This window comes from Mobula hypostoma, chromosome 11 (assembly GCF_963921235.1).
Source record: "Mobula hypostoma chromosome 11, sMobHyp1.1, whole genome shotgun sequence".
Classification (NCBI taxonomy): Eukaryota; Metazoa; Chordata; class Chondrichthyes; order Myliobatiformes; family Myliobatidae; genus Mobula; species Mobula hypostoma.
In genome coordinates this window covers 64,919,688-64,944,171 of record NC_086107.1, presented here as the reverse complement: position 1 = coordinate 64,944,171, position 24,484 = coordinate 64,919,688, and the positions used below count along the sequence as shown (strand labels likewise).

The window sequence follows — 24,484 nt, the reverse complement described above, 5'->3', positions numbered from 1 at the left end:
TTCTTTTATGAACTACACGCAGTGGCCATTTTATTAGATACCTCCTGTACCTAATAAACTAGCCCCTGAGTGTATGATAGTGGTCTTCTGCTGCTGTAGCCATCCACTTCAATGTTTGAAATGTTGCATGTTCAGAGATGTACTTCTGCACACCATTGCTATAGCACAGATATTTCAATTACTGTTGCCTCTCAGTCAGCTTTACCAGTTTGGTCACTCTGCTCAGACCTCTCACATTAAAAAGGCATTTTCACCCGCAGAACTGCCACTCACTCGATGTTTTTGACTTTTTGCACCATTCTCTGCAAACTTGAGAGACGGTTGTGTGTGAAAATCCCAGGAGATCAGCAGATTCTGTGATGCTCAAACCACTCCATTTGGCACCAACAATCATTCCATTGTCAAAGTCACTTAGATCACATTTATAAACGCAAACACGAGGAAATCTGTAGATGCTGGAAGTTCAAGTAACACACACAAAAAATGCTGGTGAACACAGCAGGCCAGGCAGCATCTATAGGAAGAGGTACAGTTGACGTTTCGGGCTGAGACCCTTCGTCAGGACTAACTGAAAGAAGAGATAGTAAGAGATTTGAAGGTGGGAGGGGGAGGGGGAGATCCGAAATGATAGGAGAAGACAGGAGGGGGAGGGATGGAGCCAAGAGCTGGAAAGTTGATTGGCAAAAGGGATTCGAAGCTGGAGAAGGGAAAAGATCATGGGACGGGAGACCTAGGGAGAAAGAAAGCCGGGGGGGGTACGGGGGTGGGGGAAAGCCCAGAGGATAGGCAAGGAGTTATAGTGAGAGGGACAGAGGGAGAAAAAAAGAGGGGAAAAAGGGGAAAAAATAATAATAGATAAATTAATAAGGGATGGGGTACGAAGGGGAGGTGGGGCATTAACGGAAGTTAGAGAAGTCAATGTTCATGCCATCAGGTTGGAGGCTACCCAGACGGAATATAAGGTTTTGTTCCTCCAACCTGAGTGTGGCTTCATCTTGACAGTAGAGGAGGCCGTGGATAGATATATCAGAATGGGAATAGAACGTGGAATTAAAATGTGTGGCCACTGGGAGATCCTGCTTTCCCTGGCGGACAGAGAGTAGGTGTTCAGTGAAACGGTCTCCCAGTCTGCGTCGGGTCTCTGCATCGGGAGCATGGCCTCCTCTACTGTCAAGATGAAGCCACACTCAGGTTGAAGGAACAACACTTCCGTCTGGGTAGCCTCCAACCTGATGGCATAACTACTGTTAATGCCCCACCTCCCCTTTGTACCCAATCCCTTACTTATTTCTTTTAATTTTTCCCTTTTTTCCCTCTCTTTTTTCTCCCTCCGTCCCTCTCACTATAACTCCTTGCCCATCCTCTGGGCTCCCCCCTCACTTTCTTTCTCCCTAGGCCTCCTGTCCCATGATCCTCTCATATCCCTTTTGCCAATCAACTTTCCAGCACTTAGCTCCAACCCTCCCCCTCCTGTCTTCTCTTATCATTTCGGATCTCCCCCGCTTCAAATCTTTTACTACCTTGCTAGTCCTGACGAAGGGTCTCGGCCCAAAACGTCGACTGTACCTCTTCCTATAGATGCTGCCTGGCCTGCTGCGTTCACCAGCATTTTTTGTGTGTGTTACTAGATCTCATTTATTCCCCATTCTCATGTTTGGTCTGAACAACATGGTCATGACCATGTCTGCATGCTTTTATGTATTGACTTGCTGCCAGATGATTGGCTGATTAGATATGAATGAGCAGGTGTATATGTATACCCAATACAGTGCCAACCGAATATATATTCCAATATAATGCAACACAATTATGTTTGATATAACCTAATATAATTATACAATTATCTGTTATCCTGGTGCTCAAGGAATGAGAACCATTCAATAGTAACTCAAACATCTTGTGGAATTTCAACTGAATGTGGATTGGATGCTTTACCAGAGAGTTCATTGAATCGGTTTCATGCTGATCATTTCCTGAAAACTATTTCAGAGTTGGTTTGAGAAAATAAAGAATTCACATTAAGATGGATAAGTCACCTGTACCACATGGACTACATGCCAAGGTTCTGAAAGAGGCGGCTGAAAAGATTGTGCAGCCATTAGTAATGACCTTTAAAGAATCACTAGATTTTGGAATGGTTCTGGAGGACCGGAAAATTGCAAACATCACCCCACTCTTCAAGGGAGGGAGGCATAAGAAAGCAAATTATAGGCCAGTTAACTTCACCACAGTGGTTGGGAAGATGTTGGAGTTGATTGATGGTTAAGGATGAGGTGGGTATTTGGAGGCACATGATAAAATAGGCCAAGGTCAGCGTCTGCTGGAATTCTTTGAGGAAATAACTAGCAGGATAGACAAAGGAGAATTGGTCAATGTTGTGTACTTGGATTTTACATGATTGTGCTTAACAATATAAGAGCCCATAACATTACAGGGAAAATAATAGCATGGATAGCTGATTGGTTGATTGACAGGAAGCAAACAGTGGGAATAAAGGGGGCCTTTTCTGGTTGGCTGCTGATGACTAGTGGTGTTCCACTGGGGTCACTGTTGGGACCGCGTTTTTTAAATTACATGTCAATGATTTTGATGACGAAATTGATGGCACTGTGGTCAAGTTTATGGATGATGAAAGAATAGGTGGAGGGGCAGGTGGTGTTGAGGAAGCAGGGAGGCTGCAGAAGCACTCAAGGCTGACTTATACTTCTGCGTCAACTCGACACTGTAGGTACGGCATAGCCACGAACCCTACACAGTGTCTACGCTGATCCCTACGCCGTAGCCTGATGCACACCTCTCCAAAAATGTAACTACACGTTGCGGCAACGCAGACCACAACAACTGTGATTGGTCTGCTTGGTAGCATCGCATTTCCTCCTATGCTGCAATAGCTTCCCTTTGGGTGACTGACGGGCAGGGAAGGAACTCTGGCTGCAATGCTTTCCATTAAGCTTTACAGACCTCCGAAATTACGGAGGACACATTTTGCTTTTACGAAAAAAGACGCTCGCTTTAAACTTGTTTACCCCGAGAAAGACTACCATGACCATGAAGCCTTGCGTGGGCAGGTGTGTGCGCATGTGCGACATGCCTGAATTGCAGAGCGATGCAGACACACCAACGCACAAGTATAAATGCTCACAATGCGCGTAGGCCACTTGAGTAGGCTATGGCGTCAAGTTGATGCACAAGTATAAATCAGCCTTCAGACAGATTCAGAGAATGGGGCAAAGAAGTTGCAGATGGAATACAGTATTGGGAGGTGGAGGGTCATGCGCTTTGATGGAAGGAACAAAAGCATAGACTATTTTCTAAGTGGGCAGAAAATCCAAAAATCTGAGCTGAAAAGGGACTTGGGAGTCCTTGTGAAAGACTCTCTGAAGTTTAACTTGCAGTTTGTGTCAGTGGTAAGGAGGCAAGTGCAATATTAAGCATTCATTTTGAGAGGAGTAGAATATAAAAGCAAGAATATAATGCTGAGGCTTTATAAGGTACTGGTGAGGAAGTATTGTGAGCAGTTTTGGGCCCCTTATCAAAGAAAGGATTCTCTGACTTTGGACAGGGTTCAGAGGAGGTTCACAAGAATGATTCTGGGAATGAAAGGGTTATCATATGAGAAGTATTTGATGGCCCTGGCACTGTACTCACTGGAATTTAGAAAAATGAGGGATGACTTCATTGAAATCTATCAAATGTTGAAAGGCCTCGATAGAGTGGATGTGGAGAGGATGTTTCCTATGGTGGGAATTCCGCAAGAATTCACAAGAAATTCTGCAGGTACTGGAAATCCTGAGTATCGCTTGAGTTCTTGAGTTTCTCCAGTATTTTGTGTGTGTATTTATGAGAAATTAATATAAAATTAATTATTTTTCTAGCCTTAAATAGTTTGGAAATCATCATACAAATTGCAGACCACAGGCAGCATAATGGAATCAGAACATTAATACTTAAAATATGCTCAAAGATTATAAAAGCTTTGACAAGATCCTGCATGTGAGGTTGGTCAAGAAGGTTCAGTCACCTGGCATTCAGGATTAGACACTGGCTTTGCAGGAAAAGCTAGAGTGTGATAGTAAATGGTTGCCTCACTGGCTGGAGGCCTGTGATTAGTAATGTGATGCAAGGATCAGTGCTGAGTCTGTTGTTGTTTGTGGTAAACTTGATCAGCAAATTTGCAGATGACACCAATATTAGGGGTGTAGTGGACAGTGAGAAAGGCTATCAAGGCTTCTAGTGGATCTGAACCAGCTGGAAAAAATGGTCTGAAAAATGGCAGATGGAATTTAATGCAGACAAGTGTAGGATATTGCACTTTGGGAGGACAATGAATGGTCGGGCACTGAGCAGTACAGTAGAACAGAGTGATCTGGCGATACAGATCCAAAGTGGTATCAAGGTACATAGGAGTGTAAAGTAAGCTTTTGGTACACTGGCCTTCATAATCAAAGTATTGAGTACACGAGTTGGTATATTATGTTGAAGTTGTACAAGATGTTGGAGAGTCCTAATTTGGAGTACTGTGTGCACTTCTGATCACCTGCTTACAGGAAAGATATCAATAAGATTGAAAGAGTGCAGAGAAGATTTACAAGGACGTTAATGGGACTTTATGACCTGAGTTACAGGGAAAAGTTGAATAGGTAGAACTTTATGCCCTGGAGCATAGGAGGATGAGGAGAGATTTGACAGAGGTATACAAAATTATGAGGGGTATAGATAGGGCAAATGCAAGCATGCTTTTTCCACTGAGGTAGGGTGAGATTACAAATAGAAGTCGTACGTTAAGGATGAAAGGTAAAATATTTAAGGGAGTATGAGGGGAAACTTCTTCACTCAGAGAGCGGTGAGAGTGTGGAACGAGCTGTCAGTGAAAGAGACAGATGCAGATTTGATTTTAACATTTAAGAGAAGTTTGGGTAAGTACATAGATGGGCTGGGTAAGGAGGGCTATGGTCTAGGTCCAGGTCAATGGATGAGGCAGAATAATAGTTCGGCATTGACTTGATGGCCCAAAGGACCAGTTTCTGTGCTGTAGTGCTCTGGAAAGAAATGGATCCATCAGGCAGCACGTACTCTATTCAGCAAAGGCAGATCCCCTTTGACGAACTTACTGGAGTTCTTTGAGGACATAATGTGGATAGAGGGGGAAGATGGACATTATTTACTTAGATTTCCAGAAGGTGTTCAATAAGTGCCGCATAAAAGACTTATCCACAAGATAAGGACGCATAGAGTTGGGGGTGATGTATTAACACGGAGGGAGGATTGGTTAACTATTAGAAAGCAGAGTTGGAACACATGGGTGTTACTCTGGTTGGCAATCAGTGGTGAATGGTGTGCCGCAGGGGCCGGTGCTGGGCCCACAACTGTTCAGAATATACATTAACGATCTGGAAGAGGGGACCAAGTGTAGTGCGTCTAAATTCGCTGATGATACTAAATTGAGTGGAAAAGCAAATTGTGCAGCAGATACAGAGAGTCTGCAGAGAGATATAGATAGGTTAAGTGAGTGGGCAAGGGTCTGGCAGATGGAGTACAATGCTGGCAAATGTGAGGTCATCCACTTTGGAAGGAAAAATAAAAGAGCAGATTATTATTTAAATGGTAAAAAATTGCAGCACGCTGCTGCGTAGATGGACTTGGGAGTGCTTGTGCATGAATCACAAAAGGTTGGTTTGCAAGTGCAGCAGGCTATCGAGGAGGCAAATGTAATGTTGCAAGAGGAATTGAATTTAGAGTAGGGAGGTTTGCTGCAACTGTACAGGGTGCTAATGAGGCCACACCTGGAGTACTGCGTGCCGTCCTGATCTCCTTACTTGAGGAAGGTTATACTGGTTTTGGAGGCGGTGCAGAGGAGGTTCACCAGGTTGATTCCAGAGATGAGGGGGTTAGACTATGAGGAAAAATTGAGTCGCCTGGGACTGTACTTGCTGGAATTCAGAAGAATGAGAGATCTTATAGAAACATATAAAATTATGAAAGGAATAGATAAAATTGAGGCAGGAAAGTTGTTTCCACTGATAGGTGAGAATAGAACTAGGGGACATAGCCTCAAGATTCAGGGGAGAAGATTTAGGATGGAGATGAGGTGGAACTGCTTTTCCCAGAGAGTGGTGAATCTGTGGAATTCTCTGCCCAATGAAGCAGTGGAAGCTACCTCAGTAAATATATTTAAGATAAAGTTAGATAGATTTTGGCATAGTAGGGGAATTAAGGGTTATGGGGAAAAAAGAAGGTAGGTGGAGATGAGTCCATGGCCAGATCAGCCATGATCTTACTGAATGACAGAGCAGGCTTGACGGGCCAGATGGCCTATTCCTGCTCCTATTTCTTATGTTTTTATGACTCCATCAGCTTAGAGAGAGGATGTGAACTGAAAACAAAAACTAAAATAGATGTGTGTTTGTTTTTTAGCCAACAGAAAATTTCAACAGGCACTAAATATGATTTTGAATGGGAAATTTGTAGATACAATAATATGATAAACAAAATGTTCTGACAAACCAGGTTCTTTTCTAGTGCTTGGGGAAGAACTGCTGCAGATACAGTAGGGCATTCTCAAATTTGAAACATCAGAGCTCAAATGGACTACTTAGTCCCTCAAACCTGATTCACCAGCTATTCAATGAGATCACAACTGATCCGTGACCCAAATACACAAAGACACTGTTGCCAAATATCCTCGAGTATGCACCTCAGAATGACTATGGCAAAAGAGAGCTCAACCCTTCGAACTCCCTTCACGTGAGGTGTTTTTCATTTTCACTTCCAAATAGGTCCGGACAGAAGTTTTGGTCAACTATATGATCCTAAGAAAAAGCTTTCGTCTTAAAAAACAAAGGCAAACTCTAATCATTACAAATGCCAATTATAAATGTAATAATTTTACCATGTCTAAGCAAACACTGAAGACTAATGAAAGTAATATTTGGTAAAATTATTATTTAGTCATATAAAACTAGTTTGTACTATTAATCCATAAATGCACATCAATCATTCTAATCCTTACAAACCTTCATTCACTCCAGTCACCTCGCCACATACTCCCCAAACTCTCAATCCCTCTGCATTCATGCATCAGCAGTCTCTGAAACTCATCTACACTTAGACGACTTGCCACCTATTACCCTTTCCATCCTCCAAGGATAGACGATAAAATACAAGCTGTTTCTGCACAACTGTGAAATAAGCATCAACCTTGAAATGATATCATTGAACTCACACAAAGGTTAATCTTACTGTTCTGTTCTGCAGTACCAAATACACTGACCAGTTATTATGGCTGAAAGTAGTGTCTTCACTTTACACTGAGTCATTTATATTTTCTAAAACACAATTCCTTGAAGGGAATAGCTTTGGATAATAAGTACTTTAATATTAAAAGCTACTTACACAGGCCGGCAAATGACTAGGTCTCCCTTATTGGTCCCATAGGCCAGGCCCAGCCCAGGCTCTGGAAGCCAGCGTGCAGAGTTTATACTAACATGTCTCCTCTGGTCTGGAGGCATTGGGTACAAAACGTTGAAAACTCTCTGTAAGAAGATGAAACAACAGTTAAGTATGTTGAATACAGATGCCAGAGAACGAGTTCAAACACGAGACTCTTCAGATGCTAAAAATCCAAAGCAATATTTTATCTTTTTCTGCCAAACTTCTGAAATATTTTGAAATATGAAAACATGCCATAAAACCAAAGAATACACTATATTTGGACTGGAAAGTCGACATCAATGAAGTGGGTGGCAGGGAAGATTTGGTTGTTTGTGATTCCATAGAGCTTAATTGGACGGAAAAGGTCATTGATATTGGAGTTCTACAGAATTGTAAGACAACTGATCTTTGGGAAATGCATAAAATGTCACACATGTGCAAAACAAATAGATTTTAGAATTCTTTTAAAAAAAAAAGAGCTTTTCTGTGAAATGGTAGTTTGCACCTAAAATCTACAGAATCAGAAGATGAAATGCCCTGGAGAGCTCCTTAGGGGTGTTTTGCCACTCAACTCAATGTTCATCGTAAAATTAAACATCTTCTTAAATTAAGAGCAAAGTGTACACAATAAAATCATAGCCACAAATGACATAACCTGTGATAAACCCTTTCCTTCGAGTAAAGTTTACTAATGATTATGCACAGATCTGGACCAGTGATCCACTGCATTGATTTTCGGTGTGGAATATCAAGAACAATTATTTTCTGTCTTGAAGTACATACTGTACTAATTTTAAACAGAAGTTTCTACTACTTAATAAAGCAATCATAAATTTTTCTCTAATCGATTTAACTCAGTAAATAACCATTTACTCTGAGTCAGAGGCTGTAGAATCAGAATCAGGTTTAATATCACTGGCATATGCCGTGAAATTTGTTGTCTTTGCTGCAGCAGTACATTGCAATAATAGGAAAAATATGAATTACAGTAAATATATATTTCAAATAAGTAGCGCAAAAATAGAAATAAAAAGGTAGTGAGGTAGTGTTCATAGGTTCAATGACCATTTAGAAATCAGATGGGAGAGGGAAAAAGCTGTTTTGGAATCAGAGTGTGTGCCTTTAGGTTCCTATACCTCCTCCCTGATGGTGGCAATGAGAACAGGTCATAACCTGGTGATGGGGGTCCTTAATGATGGATGTCGCTTTTTGAGGCACTGCTCCTTGAAGATGTCCTGGATACTACAGAGGCTAGTGCCCATGAAGAAGCTGACTAAGTTTACAACTCGCTGTAGCTTATTTTGATCCTGCGCACCCCGCCTTCCACCCATACCAGATGGTGATGCAGCCAGTTACAATAGCTCTCCATGGTATATCTGTAGAAATTGAGAGTGTCTTTGGTGATATACCAAATCTCCTCAAACTCCTAATGAAATATAGCTGCTGTCGTGCCTTCTTTGTCGCTGCATCAATATGTTGGGTCCAGGATAGATCCTCCGAGACATTGCCACCCAGGAGGTTGAAATTGCTCACTCCTTCCACTTTTAATCTCTCTATCAGCACTCCTGAGCATTCCCTCTTCTTAGCCTTTCTGAAGTCCACAATCAATTCTTTAGTCTTACTGATGTGGGGTGCAAGGTTGTTGCCTCGACACCACTCAACCAGCAGATATATCTCACTCCTGTACACCTTCTAACACTTTTATAACAAGCAACACATACAAAATGCTGATGGAACGCAGCAGGCCAGACAGCATTCATAGGAAGAAGCACAGTTGACATTTTGGGCTGAGACCCTTCATCAGGACTAACTGAAAGAAGAGATAGTAAGAGATTTGAAGGTAAGAGGGGGAGGGGGAGATCTGAAATGATAGGAGAAGACAGGAGGGGCAGGGATAGAGCTAAGAGCTGGAAAGTTGATTGGCAAAAGGGATACAAGGCTGGAGAAGGGAGAGGATCATGGGATGGGAGGCCTGGGGAGAAAGAAAGGAGGAGGGGAGGCCAGAGGAAGATGGAGAGCAGGCAAGGAATATTGTGAGAGGGACAGAGAGAGAAAAAAGAGAGGTCAATCTACCACATTCTCTCAACAATTCAAACAGATGCTGCACAGTGCAGTTCAACCAAAGGCAAACTTTACACCTAAGGCAGCATTCTTCAAATATAGGCAAGCTGGGCATTCACTTGCTGGTGCCTTGATAAAATAACAATCACCATTTGAAAGGAAATGAAAAAAAAATTCAGGATGTCACATTCAATCAGAGTGATCTGTTAAATAAACAGCATTTTAATCTGGTATCCATTTCCACTGTCCCCAACACATGAATTCTTTGAAGACAGCAATGCTTTAAAAGAAACATTGAAAGAAAGAAAACTAGTTTTAACAAAATATATTTGTACTGCGACAATCACAATGAGTATATTAACAGACTGAATATTCAACGTGAAATGAACACAAGGGCCATCACAGATACAATAATCTCAAGGAGAGTTTATGCAAATTTCAGCACAGCATATAAAGCAATGAATAATAAACTGCCATCTTCCATTAAAAAATGCTGTACACGAAGACAGTAGACTCTCAAACAGCTGACAACACCAGCCTCCGCACTCTCCCAAGAATGGGCTCTGTGGAGAACCACTGCACAATGCTCTCTGCAGTACCACAAGAAGATGGGATAACTCAGCTCCATCTCTGGATGGCATGCTTGCTATTCATTACCAGCACACAAGCTTTTCGCAGGTTTTGACAAATCAGAAATAATAATTAATTCACATTAACTGAAGATTTCCTATACATAGCCAACTTCACCTTTCTGTCAATGTTGTCAGTTGTTAAAAACACTAGAACTCACTGGAGCTTCTCAGTGAAGAAACAGAATGGGATGCACTAGCCAATTAAAACATAATGTTTTGCCTTGAATTATTAACTATATGTTTCAAAACAGTCTGCCACTGCTGACTTCATTTGGACAATACCTCAATATTTAAGACATTGTTTTTACCAATACTCGGATCTCAAAATGCACAGTACATTTAGTTAAGCTGCTTCAATAGGTGTTTAAAATCCACTTCCTCTCCAATGGAAGGTGAAAAGGGAACCCGGTTACAAGCAGAAAGCAGCTTTGAAAATAGTTAGTATTTCTGTACTTTAGTTAGAGTAATACAGCATGGAAAGAGGTTCTTCAGCCCAAATGATCTATGCCAACCAAGATACCCACCTGAGTTGGTCTTATTTGCCTGTGTATGGCCCAAATCCCTCTAAGCCTTTTCTGCCCATGTACATGCCAAGTGTCCTTTAAAAGTTTTTCACTTACTTTCTTCAAACACGACCTCTGTCAGCTCATTCCATACATGCACCACCATTTGGGTGAAAAGGCTCCCCCCTCAACTTGAAAACAATTTAGGATATATTACATTATGAGAAACATACATTAGGTAGATGGCCAGGATCTTTTCCCATGGTACACTCTCTATAACGTGTGGGCGGGGGGGGGGCAGAGAATAGCTTTCCGGTGAGAGGGAGGAAGTTTAAACGGGATCTGAGGTGCAAATGTTCCGGTGAGAGAAAGAGTAGTTGGTATCTGGAATGAGCTGCCAGAAGAGATAGAAACATAGAAAAACTACAGCACAATACAGGCCCTTCAGCCCACAATACTGTGTCAAACATGTACCTACTTTAGAAATTACCTAGGGTAACCCAGAGCCCTCTATTTTCCTAAGCTCCATGTACCTATCCAGGAGTCTGTTAAAAGATCCTATCGTATCCGCCTTCACCACTGTCTCTGGCGGCTGATTCCATGCACTCGCCACTCTCTGCATAAAAAACTTACCCCTGACATCTCCTCTGTACCTACTTCCAAGCACCTTAAAACTGTGTCCTCCCCTCTCATGATAGCCATTTCAACCTGGGAAAAAGCCTCTGACTATCCACACGATCAATACCTCTCATCATCTTATACACTTCTGTCAGGTCACCTCTCATCCTCCGTCGTTCTAAGGAGAAAAGGCCAACTTCACTCAAACTATTCTCGTAAGGCAACATCCCTATAAGTCTCCTCTGAACCCTTTCTATGGTTTCCACATCCTTCCTGTAGTGAGGTGATCAGAGCTGCGCACAATACTCCAAGTGGGGTCTGACTTGACTGCAACATTACCTCTCGACTCTTAAACTCAATCCCATTGGTTGATGAAGGCCATTGCACCGTATGCCTTCTTAACCACAGAGTCAACTTGTGCAGCAGTTTTGAGTGTCCTATGGACTCGACCTCAAGATCCCTCTGATTCTCCACACTGCCAAGTGTCTTAGCACTAATACTGTATTCTGCCATCGTATTTGACCTAAGAAAATGAACCACCTCACACTTATCTGGGTTGAACACCATCTACACTTCTCAGCTCAGTCTTGCATCCTACTGATGTCCCGCTCTAACCTCTGACAGCCCTCCACACTATCCACAACACTCCCAACCTTTGTGTCATCAGCAAATTTACTAACCCATCCCTCCACTTCCTCATCCAGGTCATTTATAAAAATCACGAAGAGAAGGGGTCCCAGAACAGATCCCTGAGGCACACCACTGGTCATTGACCTCCTTGCAGAATATGGTGGAGACAGGCACAGTAACAACATTTAAGAGGCATTTGGAGAAGTTCTTCAATGTGCAAAGCATTCAGGGATATGGAATTAATGGAGGCAAGTGGAATCAGTTTCAATAAATTTGATGGTTGGCAAAAATGTGGTAACCATATAAAGCATACAAAGCACTGCAAGCAGTAATCTTCAATGAAAAGCTGAAAATTGTTCCTTTTTTAAATATCACAAACTGATTAAAAATTCCAATGCTAACAACAGCATGATATAGTCAAGCTTTATAACAGAGCATAGCATTAACCACATTAGGACAGGTTGCCATGTGGATTACAGTACTGATAACCAGAATGATGCAAATCAACCTCATTAACTGTCATAATTACATGACAACATTAAATTATATGGGCACACTCAATTACTATACAATGCATTGTCTGTAATGGAGACACAGGATACTGTAGATGCTATAATCTGAAGAACTCAGTGGATCAGGTTTCATCTATAGGAGAAAAGGAATTGTCAACCTTTTGGTTAGAAACCCTGCACTCCTGATGCAGAGTTTTGACCAAAAATGCCAAATATTCTGAGGGAACGAGGCAGGGTGAATAAATAAAGTGGCAGCACTTTGGCTCTAGAGACCATAATTCTATTAATTTTAAGATAGTGATGGAAAAGATTAGGCAGGTCCTCACGTTAGGGTCCTAAACTGGAGCAGGGCTTACTTTGGGGGAATGAGACGGGATCTAGCGGAGATTGAGTGAGTCTGTTTGAAAGGAAAGGAATGAACGACAATTGGGAGGCTTTTAAGAGTGCAATATTAAGTGTCTAGGAGCAACAGGTTCTCATTAGGGTGAAGTCTAGAACTAGCAAATTTAGGGAACCTTGGCTGACGAGAGGCTTCGGTCAAGAAAAATGAGTCATATACTGGGTTTAGGAGGATGAGATCCAGTAAATTCCTTGGTGATTATAAAAAGATTAAGAATACTCTTCAGAAGAAAGTTCTCTGGGAGGCTAGAGAGGAAACGCTGGAGATACTTGAAGATACTTGCTTCGCTAGCTACTGGTGAAGTTCCCAAAGACTGCAAAGTGGCTAATGTTGTCCTATTGTTTAAAAATGTGTAGTAAAGACAAACCAGGGAACTGCAGAACTGTCGGCCTGACATCAATAGTGGAAAAAGTACTGGAAAGATCTACCAGCATTTGGATAGACAGTTCTCATTAGGAGGAGCCAGATAGGCTTTGTGTGAATGAAGTCATGCTTGACGAACATTGTTAAAAGTTTATTTTGAAGAGATAACAAAAAAGGCAGTTGAGTGTAAGGCAATGTATGTTGTCTATTTGAACCTCAACAAGTCCTTTGACAAGGTCCCACATGGTAGGTTGGTCTGGAAGGTTAGGTCCTTGGAATCAAGGTAGGAAGCAGAGGGTGATGATGAAGTTGTTTCTCTGAATGGAGTCAGGTGATTAGTGGGGTGCTTCAGGGGCTGGTGTTAGTATTCAGTTGGATGCAAATGTACAAGACCAGATCAATAAATTTGCAGATACATGAAACTACAATTTCAACTATATTTCAGGTATGATCTCTAGAAAGCCATCTCATGGGTGATGTGGCAATTCCAGACTAAACTGAAATCAATGAAGGATGCTCTACAGTTGTGGTTGGGTTTAAATGCTATCACCTCTTATAAAGTAAAATCAAGCAAGGTAGGTGACAATAGGGCATTGTTTCCAGACGAGCTCAATGACTATGCTTACTTTGACCATCAAAACATGGAGGAACCATCACAACCTTCCCCAACTCCCAATGATCCTGTGATTTCAGTCTGAGGCCAAAGTGTGAGCAGCTTTCAGGAGGGTGAAAAGCATTCAGCCTAGATGGAGTACCTGGACAAGGACTTGTGCTGATCAACTGGCTGGAGTGTTCACTGAGATCTTCAATCTCTCACTTTGACAGTCAGAGGTATCCACCCACTTCAAGCAGGCTTCAATTAAACTGGTGCCCACGAAGAATGGACTGACCTGCCTCAATGACTATTGTCTTGTGGCATGCACTTACATCCACAGTGATGAAATATTTTGAGAGGATAGTGATGAAACATATCAACTCCTGCCTGAGAGGCAGCTTGGATTGACTCCAACTTACCTACTGGCACAACAGATCCACAGCAGACGCCATCTCATTGGCTCTTCACTCAAGCGTGGAACATTTGGACGCAATGATGCATACATCAGGATGTTCTTTTATCGACTACAACTCGTCGTTCAATACCATCATCCCCTAAAAACTAATCAATAAGTTTCAAGACCTTGGCTTCAAAAACCTCCTTGTGCAATTAGATCCTCAATTTCCTCACTTGCAGACCCAAGTCAGTTTAGATTGGCAACATATCCACAATTTCCATCAGCACAGGGGCACCACAAGGCTGTGTGCTTGGCCCCTGCTCTACTCGCTTTATACTTATGATTTTGTGGCTAAGCACAGCTCTAAAGCCATCTTCAAGTCAAAACACCACTGTTGTAAGCTGCATCAAAGTTGGTGACGAATCAGCTTATAGGAGGGAGATTGAAAATCTGGCTGTGTAGTGCCACAACAACAACCTCTTACTCAATGTCAGCAAGACTAAGGAGCTGATTATTGACTTCAGGAGGAGAAAACCAGAGCTCTATGAGCCAGATATCATCAGAGGATCAGAGGTGGAGAGGGTCAGCAACTTTAAATTCCTTGGTGTTATCATTTCAGAGGCTGCATTGACCGGCGCATCACAGCCTGGTATGGAAATACCGATGCTCTTGAATGGAAAATCTTACAAAAAGTAGTGGATATAGCCCAGTCCATCACAGATAAAGGCTTCACCACCATTACGCACATCCATGTGGAGCGTTGTCGCAGCAAAGTGTATGCATCGTCAAGGATGCCCACTACCCAGTTCATGCTTTCTTCTCACTGCTGCCAACAGGAAGGTGGTATAAGAGCCTCAGGACTGACAATACCAGGTTCAGGATCAGTTATTATCCCTCAACCTTCAGGTTCTTGAAGCAAAGGAGGTAATTCTTTGTCTCATGTTCTCGATATTTATTGCTTACTTATTTATTATTATTATTATTCCTTTCTTCCTTTGTGTATTTGCAGTTTGTTGTCTTTTGTACACTGGTTGAACATCCAATTGATGTGGTCTTTTATTGATTCTATTATGGATTTATTGAGTATGCCTGGAAGAAACTGAATCTCAGGATTGCATCTGGTGACATACATGTACTTTGATAATTTACTTTGAAATTAGGTGTTGTTGTTGAGAGCCAAGAATTTTATTGTATTTCATTTAGGGAAATGGGCTGAGGAGTGGCAAATGGATTTCAAATACAGTTAAAGTGCAAGGTGATGCATTTTGAAAAGCTAAACTAGAGCAGGGCCTGTTGCCCTAATTGTACATTAAAGATACTGTACCATGAATCCTGACACAATAAGGTATCTGCAAGGCTACTGATGCACAGTAATTCAAAGGAAGAAAGAAATTGCACAACTGACTGAACTGTATTCATTAGAAGTGGTCATTGTAAAGTATTTTGTATGCCCTGGGCTTATCAGATTTAAAAAGCCTCCATTTTAAAAATATACTTATACAGTATTCTAATCATGACTTTCTGCAAATACAGAAAGACCTCAGCTTACAGTACATTTCACTTTGATGTGATGTGATAAGTTATTATTTAGACAGATTTCTCTGTCAAGATCTTATGGTATTGGTTATAAAGAAGAATGAAACCATTCCTCTTCAAATTGTACTATTACCTTGAACATCTTTCCAACAATCAGAAATGGGTTGCTTGTAACTCACAGAGCACATTTAACCATGCAGTTTGTCCTTGATATAACAGTACATTATCAAACTAATTGTGTACGATCAAGCTTGAAGAATGATGCTGGAGGTGGATGGTGAAGGCTTGTGTCTATAAATCTGACTGTGTCTGTGATTAGAGTGCCCTTAACTTTCCATCCATAATGACACAAACTTTCAGAGATAAGTAAATAAATTGCTCATCATATACATGTCAAAGTAAGGGCAGATTCATTTCTCCCCATTTCACTTATTTTGATTTGGGTTGTTTACGCAAGGCTCTTACATTCAATCTACTATTACCTGAACCAAAACTCTGAACACAATTTATAATAATGAAAAACAGAACTAGATTTGAAGACTGCAGCTTTACATTTAAAATATTAACATTTCTCCAAATGTATGTGCACACGCACTGCTTGGCAGCCTTTTTAAAATTAATTCCTCCTGAAAATTGGGCATTGCAGTGAAGGCAAGCAATTACTGCTCATCTCTGTCAATCATTCAGAAGAGGGCATCACCTCCTTGTACTGGTACTCATTAGCACCGTTGATGATGGCTTCCATCACTTTGCTGATGAATGAGAGTCGATTAATTGGGTAGTAAGCACAAGAGATCCTGCAGACGCTGGAAATTCAGAGCAAATACATACAAAATGCTAGTGGAACTCAGCAGGTCGGGCAGCAACTATGGAAATGAATAAACAGTCGATGTTTCAGGCCGAGACCCTTCTTCAGGACTAGGCCCAAAACATCGACTGTTTATTAATTTCCATAGATGCTGCTGGCCTCCTGAGTTCCACCAGCATTTTGTGTGTGTTAATGGGGTAGTAGTCAGTTTTGTTGGATTTATTTTGTTCTGTGAACAGGACATAAGGGGGAAGTTTTCCACCTTGTCAGGAAGATGTCAGTGTTATAAATGTACAGGAGTAGCTCAGCTAATGCTGGAGCACAAATCATCATGACTACAGCTAAACCACTGCCTTTACTGTACTCGGTGCTCCCAGTTGTTAAGTGAATCAATTGGGAATAGCTTTTCTTAATATCGGAGACCTCAAGACAAAGTCAGCATGGATCCGTCATTCATGGCTAGATGAAGTTGGACTGCAGAACCCTAATCTGATCCACTGGTTGCCCGTTTGTTTAACTCTGTCTCTTGCATACTATTTTTACTGTTTAGAACATATATAATCTTGTACTACAGCTCACTAGGATGGCACCTTATCATATTTTGCTATGCTTGGATGCTGTTCCAACTTCCCTATGCATTCCTCATTGTATTAGGATTTATCATCTGCAAGAGCATCCCACACAGAGGTTACAGGTGATGTGCATTTCTCCTGCTGCGTATCATGCACAGTATTTCATGGATGCCCAGTTTTGAGTTGCCAGATCTATTCAAAGCCAATCCCACTCAGCCTGATTGTTGTACCACACATGATGATGGAGAGTGGCCTTTCTGTATGAAAAATGAAACCTGCATCTAACATGTTCACACATCCCAGTCCAGATGAAGGATCGCAACTGGAAACATCGACTGTGTATTTCTCTCCACAAATACTGCCTGAGTTCCTCCAGTGCTCTGATTTTAGCATCTTATATCTCTAACAATTTTTGTGAATGCTGTAAGATTCAGTTTGGAAATCTTCAACTGGAGTCTGTACTTGTTACACTAGATGGCAGCCTATTCCAGAACTTAGCTATTAGTTACTATTCAATCTACACAAGCCCATGCAATAACTTTATTTCAACATGGTATAACCCATGGAAGACTATTTAATGGAAAGTTTAACTTTGCTTGATTCTCCACTGACATCCAATGAATGGTGCATTTCCTCCACCGTTTAGGCATCAGATTTCCAGCATGTTGTTGATGTTGAGTCATCTTATGACATGCATGGTATCCAATGTGGGAAAAATATCCTCCACCCAAATAATCAAAATAGATTATTTGAAACACTTTGTAGAATCAAGAAGTTTTCAAAACATAATATCATCCAGCAATGACGGTCAAAGCCAAAAGTGAAGAGCCTTGGTTTCATTTTGAGATCAGGCATCTATACAAGGACAACCACACCTTTAAAACATTCTCATCCTCCAGCATCCAGAAGCAGGATGAGGCCAATTGTCTCTCTGCACCTGCCATTCACTAAGATCATGAGTTATCTTTTACTTTGGCACCACTTTCCTGCAATAACCCATATTTCTCCACTATTTTAACATCCAATCAATCCCCATCTTCAACATATGTTTGACTGAACTCCAATAGCCTCCTTAAGCATAGAACGCCAAGGATTTCCAACTTCTGGGTGAAGGTATTTCTTCTCAACTATATTCTGAATGGCTGTCCCCTTACTTTCAGACAGTGTCCTTGGTTCTAAATATTACCCCTGCACCAAACTTGTTAAGCCCCAGAGGAATTTTGTACATTTTACTAAGACCATCACTCATTCTTCTAAAGTCAATAAGGTACAGAGCTTGCTTACTTAATCTCTTTTTTATTACTATCGCTTCTGTGCCCTCAAACCACCCCGCCAACCCCAGCAAAATCTCAGGAATAAAGCTGGTGATCCTTTATTCAAGAATGATATGCTGCCTTAGGTAGGGAGACAAAGCCAGTACAGAATCATCAGGATATAATTGGAACACTTTTGTTCTCAAATCCTAATGCAACAAAAGGCCTATAAGCTGACTACCTTCATAATTACTTGCTGTATCTGCACACTAACTTTTAGTGAATTGTAGATAATGACATTTCAAGCCCCTTTAAACATCAACATCTGCCAATCTCTTACATTTAAAAAAATACTCTTCTATTTTCCTCCAATCAAAAGTGAACCATTTCACATTTTCCTAGATTGCATTCTATATGTCATGTTCTTTCCTTTTAATCTGATTTTTCTTGGAATTCAGCTCACAATCTACAATGCCACCTAGCTTTGTATCATCAGCAATATATTTTACATTGTCCTCTCATACAAATCCCACACTTAGATTATGTGCAGTTGGAGCCCCAACACTAATCATAGCAGTACCAAACCAGACATAACTTCCTGGACTCATTTTCTGCCGATCAACCAATCCTCAATCTATGCCAACGTTTACCGTAACCCTATATGGTCCAGTGCTGTTTAATAACTATCTGTATGGTCTTATCAATGACCCAAAGAAACACCAGATCAACTAATTCCACCTCTTCTGTTTGGCCACTTACATTTTAACATGAATACACAGTCACCCCATCTAACATTATTTTCTTTTGTTAGCAATTTCCCCAACTGCTGATGTCAGGACAACAGTACTATCGTTCCTTGTTTTTTATCCCCCTCCATTCAGAAAGGTTCCTTAAGGTTGTTACAGCCGATGGGGATAAGCTTCCACTACCTGTTAAATGCTCCCCGTGGCATGCACCTCAAATAACCTCTGACAATCAAGTTTCAGAATCAGGCTTATTATCACCGGCTCCTGGCCTTCATGTGTGGCTTTGTTTCTAAGCCCAGAAGAACCTTTTCTACTGACAGGAGAAGGGGCAAAGGTGAGTTACTGATGTCTTGAAACCAGTTGCTTTAGGCAGATGGAGCTCGTCAGCAGAGGTTGGCAGCTCATTTGGAAAGAAAACCCTGATCTCAAATCTTTGCTGCCTTATGGCTATATCTACTCATGGGGAAGGCTTTGGGAGTAAACCCTGGAGAAAAATCCGGAGCTGGAGTCCCTAAGGCAGCCCTGCATTGAGTTCAGTGCTGACTGGCAACTCCTGCAATGCTGCTGGGGCCAAAGTGTATCGGACTCTGCTGTTTCTTTGGGTTCATCGGATGCATGGAGAGAGGGAGCTTGCTCTTCATATCGTACTACCTTGGCTTGTGTATCTAGACAGCTAGGACACAACACCTATGGTTGACCCTAACCAACGGAGGCTTCAGCAGCTGAGCCTTTCATAAACAATGTGTTTACATTAGCATGCTTCCATTCTGTGTGAACCATTCATGAATCTAAAAACGTTTTGGAAAATGAGAACCACTACATTAACACTCTTAGTGATCATCTCCTTCAAAACATTAAGATGCAGGATATCAGTATATGAAGATCTTTCAGATTTCAATTACATTTATTTTATAGGAATAGGTTGTCCGGTCTTTAGAGCATGCTCTGCCATTTAAGATCATGACTGATTTTCTATCTCAACATGATTTTCCAACACAAGCACTAGGTCCTACCATTGCCTTAATCTCTGTTTTGACTATATTCAATGATTGAATCTCCAAAGCCTTCCATGGATTCTTCACTTGAATGAAGAAATTTCTCATGTCAGCCCTAACTGGCTTCATCTTTAGATTCTGAAGATGCTTCTTCTCAGCTAGGAGAAATATCCTCCCTGCTAATCTCTTTAATGATCTATAAGCTCTGATGGAACTTTCATTTATTCTTCTAAACTCAGACCCAGTCTTCTCAACCTCTCTTCACATAGCAAACTCTCCAAAATCATGGAAACCTCCTCTAAAGCAAGCACATTATTTCTCAGGTATAAAGACGAAAACTGTATACAATACTCTAGGTGCAGTCTCACCAAGCTGTTGAGAACAGAAAGGAAGTACTGGTGCCACTGATGTTCATATCAACTCATGCTGCTTCAGAGCAGGATCACTACAGTACCACCAAGAACAAGGCCCTTTATGGCAACTAAAAGGCACATTGAGGTCTGGACTAACACAAATTTCTTGCCGATATCCAATGCTCTGGCTGCAACTTAACAAAAAGTAGATGCTGTCATTATCCTTCCACAGAGAGTTCAGAGACCACGAACTTGTGCTGTTATCTTAAAGTAAACTCTCTGCAGAAACTGCAAGATGGCAACCAAGTATGAAATTTGTTGATGACAAGACTTATGTTCCTGGAATACATTCAGTGATGAACACCAGGAAAGAAAGCTGTTGTAACTGTTTAGCTTTCCCAGAGTTGACTCCAAAATCTTTCAGAACTCTGCCCTTTTGATTTTGTCTTTATTTCATTAATTATTGTGCTTAATTTTAATCTGTTCCACAAACTTCACTGTTGTGTTAATTATCTTCTCCATCCTTAAACTTCATTAGATGTTTAGTTAATTGCTTCCTAGAAGAAACTTTATTCCATATTCCCCCAAGTTCCTCTACACCTGCAGTCACAGTACTAGTTTACACTTACAATTCAGCTTCTTATTTCAAAGATCAAAGTAAATTTATCATCAAAGTGCATATATGTCACCATATACAACCCTGACATTAATTTTTTTGTGGGCATATAGAGTAAATCCAAGAGCTATAACACAATCAATGAAACACTGCACCCAACAGACGGACAAACAATCAGTGTGCAAAAGGCAACAAACTGTGCAAATACAAGAGAGAAAAAAAATGAATAAATAAGCAATACACATCAAGAACATGAGAAGAACTGTCCTTAAAAGCAAGTCATAGGTTGTGGGACCATTAGGAAATGGGGCAAGTGAAGCTGAGTGAAGTTATCCCCACTGGTTCAAGAGCCTGATGGTTAAGGGGTAATGACTGTCTCTGAACATGGTGGTGCGTGTGCTGAAGCTCCTGTACCTTCTTCCTAATAGCAGAAGCGAGAACAGAGCTTAGTTGTGGGGGTCCCTGATGATGTTATGATGCTTTGAAGTGACAGCGCTCAGTGTAGATGTTCTCAATTGGAGGGGAGAATTTTATCCATGATGGACTGGACCATCTGCATGACTTCTTGTAGGATTTTCCATTCAAGGCATTGGCGTTTACATAACAGACTGTGATGCAACCAGTCAATATACTCTGTACCATACATATGTAGAAGTTCATCAGTCGAATCTTCACAAACCTCTAAGGAAGCAAAGGCTCTGCTGTGACCCGACTTGAGCCTCATGGTCTCCATCATCGAAAAGGCACCTACTTCCACTGCTCTAAAATTCAACTGCAAACATACACGCTGCCTCAACTCTTTAATCAACAAAAATCTCACCTCTGGCTTTGTAACCTTGGTGGTAGCTTATCACCTTGCACTCTCCAACCATTTGAGTGCATCCAAAAATTTGTTGTCTACATCAAAAACTATAATGCACCTTGATTTTTAATAAATCCAGTATATAAACAAGGAATATCTCTTTCTATAGACTGGTTAGAAAATGGAACTCATTACCAATGAAAATTAGATTATTGTAGAATTGACTAAGAAGCACATAAGAAGAAAGGGAAGAAAAGGGACCACAACAAAGTAAACACAATAGGAGGAAACTACGTGGAACATGGATACCAGAGGCAAGACTGACCTGCTACCGTATGATTTTATGCAGTACAAACTTTTACAAACACCCTCACATACATGAGCTACTCTGGCTCTCAAGTGGCCAATGACAATAAGTTTCTCAGAGCTTGTTTGACTCACCTATTTTTCCTGTAACTTCTTCTAATAACAAATATTCTATGATCTCAGCACGCCTCCTTTACCAGCTTTGTAAGCTTTTCAAGTATTCATCACTTCCCTTGGACCCCAGATAGTGTTCAAGCACTCCAGACATAACACAGGAATTCCTTAATTCACCACAGTTACACCAACTCTTACCTCTTCCATCAAGCTTGTTATTCTGTTACACTCATATGATGCTGTGTCAGGTTTTATTTGATAACACTAATTTATACTCAAAGGTATTTCTTTATGATGAAGGCAATACATACACAGTTAAAGGAGATAAGCTAATGGCTACTCTATTTATAGGAGTTAGAGGTGTCCTGGTCCTCAACCATGCCATTAGCAACTTTATCTCAAACCACAAATTTAAATCAGAATCAGGTTTATTATCACCAGCATGTAACGTGAAATTTGTTAACTTAGCAGCAACAGTTCAATGCAAAACATAATCTAGCAGAGAAAAAAATAATAATAAACAAGTAAATCAATTACGTATATTGAATAGATTTTTAAAAATGTGCAAAAACAGAAATACTGTATATTAAAAAAAGTGAGGTAGTATCCAAGGATTCAATGTCTGTTTAGGAATTGGATGGCAGAGGGGAAGAAGCTGTTCCTGAATCACTGAGTGTGTGCCTTCAGGCTTCTGTACCTTCTGCCTGATGGTAACAGTGAGAAATGGGTATGCCCTGGGTGCTGGAGGTCCTTAATAATGGACGCTGCCTTTCTGAGACACCGCTCCCTGAAGATGTCCTGGGCACTTTGTAGGCTGGTACCCATGATGGAGTTGACTAGATTTACAACCTTCTGCAACTTCTTTCGGTCCTGTGCAGTAGCCCCTCCATACCAGACAGTGACACAGCCTGTCAGAATGCTCTCCACGGTACAAAAGAAGTTTTAGAGTGTATTTGTTGACATGCCAAATCTCTTCATACTCCTAATAAAGTATAGCCACTGTCTTGCCTTCTTTATAACTACATCAACATGTTGGGACCAGGTTAGATCCTCAGAGATCTTGACACTCAGGAACTTGAACTTGCTCACTCTCTACACTTCTGATCCCTCTAGGAGGCTTGGTATGTGTTCCTTCATCTTACCCTTCCTGAAGTCCACAATCAGCTGTTTCCTCTTACTGACGTTGAGTGCCTGGTTGTCGCTGTGGCACCACTCCACTAGTTGGCATATCTCACTCCTGTACGCCCCCTTGTCACCACCTGAGATTCTACCAACAATAGTTGTATTGTCAGCAAATTTATAGATAGTATTTGAGCTATATCTAGCCACACAGTCATGTGTATACAGAGAGTAGAGCAGTGGGCGAAGCACACACCCCTGAAGTGTGCCAGTGTTGATCGTCAGCGAGGAGGATATGTTATCACCAATCTGCACAGATTGTGATCTTCCAGTTAGGAAATCGAGGATCCAATTGCAGAGGGAGGTACAAAGGCCCAGGTTCTACAACTTCTCAATCAGGATTGTGGGAATGATGGGAAAGCAAGAAAATATCACTGTGAAGCAAAAATATAGCCATACTACACTCCAAATCCATTTTCTTTTGAATGCAAACTTCATTTATTTCCTGCCTAACAACCAAACATCTTTGAAAACAGACATATAAATTATTTTAAATAGCTTGTTTTAGTGCAGTGAAATCAAGTACCATGCCATCCCCTTTCTCAGCCCACTGCACAAGCCAATTTTATCTGGTGATTGATAGCTAGTTATTAAGTAAGACTGATTAACCTTCACATCTTTACAAGTGTATGCAACTCAGTTGTGAATCCTTCATATTCTGCATATTTACTGTGGTTATGTTTGTGAATTTTTCTGTGGGATTGACATGCAAGGGACTGGTGGGAAGGAGTTGTTCACTTCCTTTGTCTAAGCATTTCAGTTTTATATTAGTACATATTAGATCTTCTGGATCTTGCGACCTAATTCAGATCATCTGCCTTGCCCCAAGGAAGGAGTGGAAGACTACTGAATTATCTTATTAACTCGATCTCTGAGACATGAGCCAATAGTTACATGGAGTCCTTTGGCATGTGTGTCACCTCAGATTTACAAATGTCCTATGAATGGGCACAGCCATTTCTTTGGATTAATTACTTTCTGCTTAAAATCTAATTAGTATTCAAAATCAAACTGTTAAGTGAACAAACTAAATCAGATATAAACAAGACAGCATGAGGAACA

The 24,484-nt window shown here is 41.0% G+C and overlaps 1 protein-coding gene across 2 annotated transcripts in view; it reads right to left on the bottom strand.

Moving 5' to 3' along the window:
- The window catches only part of LOC134353797 (activating molecule in BECN1-regulated autophagy protein 1-like), a 423,477-nt gene that overhangs the window by 70,697 nt on the left and 328,296 nt on the right, over window positions 1–24,484 (bottom strand). For both annotated transcript variants that reach the window (XM_063062189.1, XM_063062188.1), the window contains exon 15: window positions 7,393–7,532. In XM_063062189.1, coding sequence (XP_062918259.1) covers window positions 7,393–7,532 — 140 coding nt within the window. The remainder of the gene's footprint in view (window positions 1–7,392; window positions 7,533–24,484) is intronic.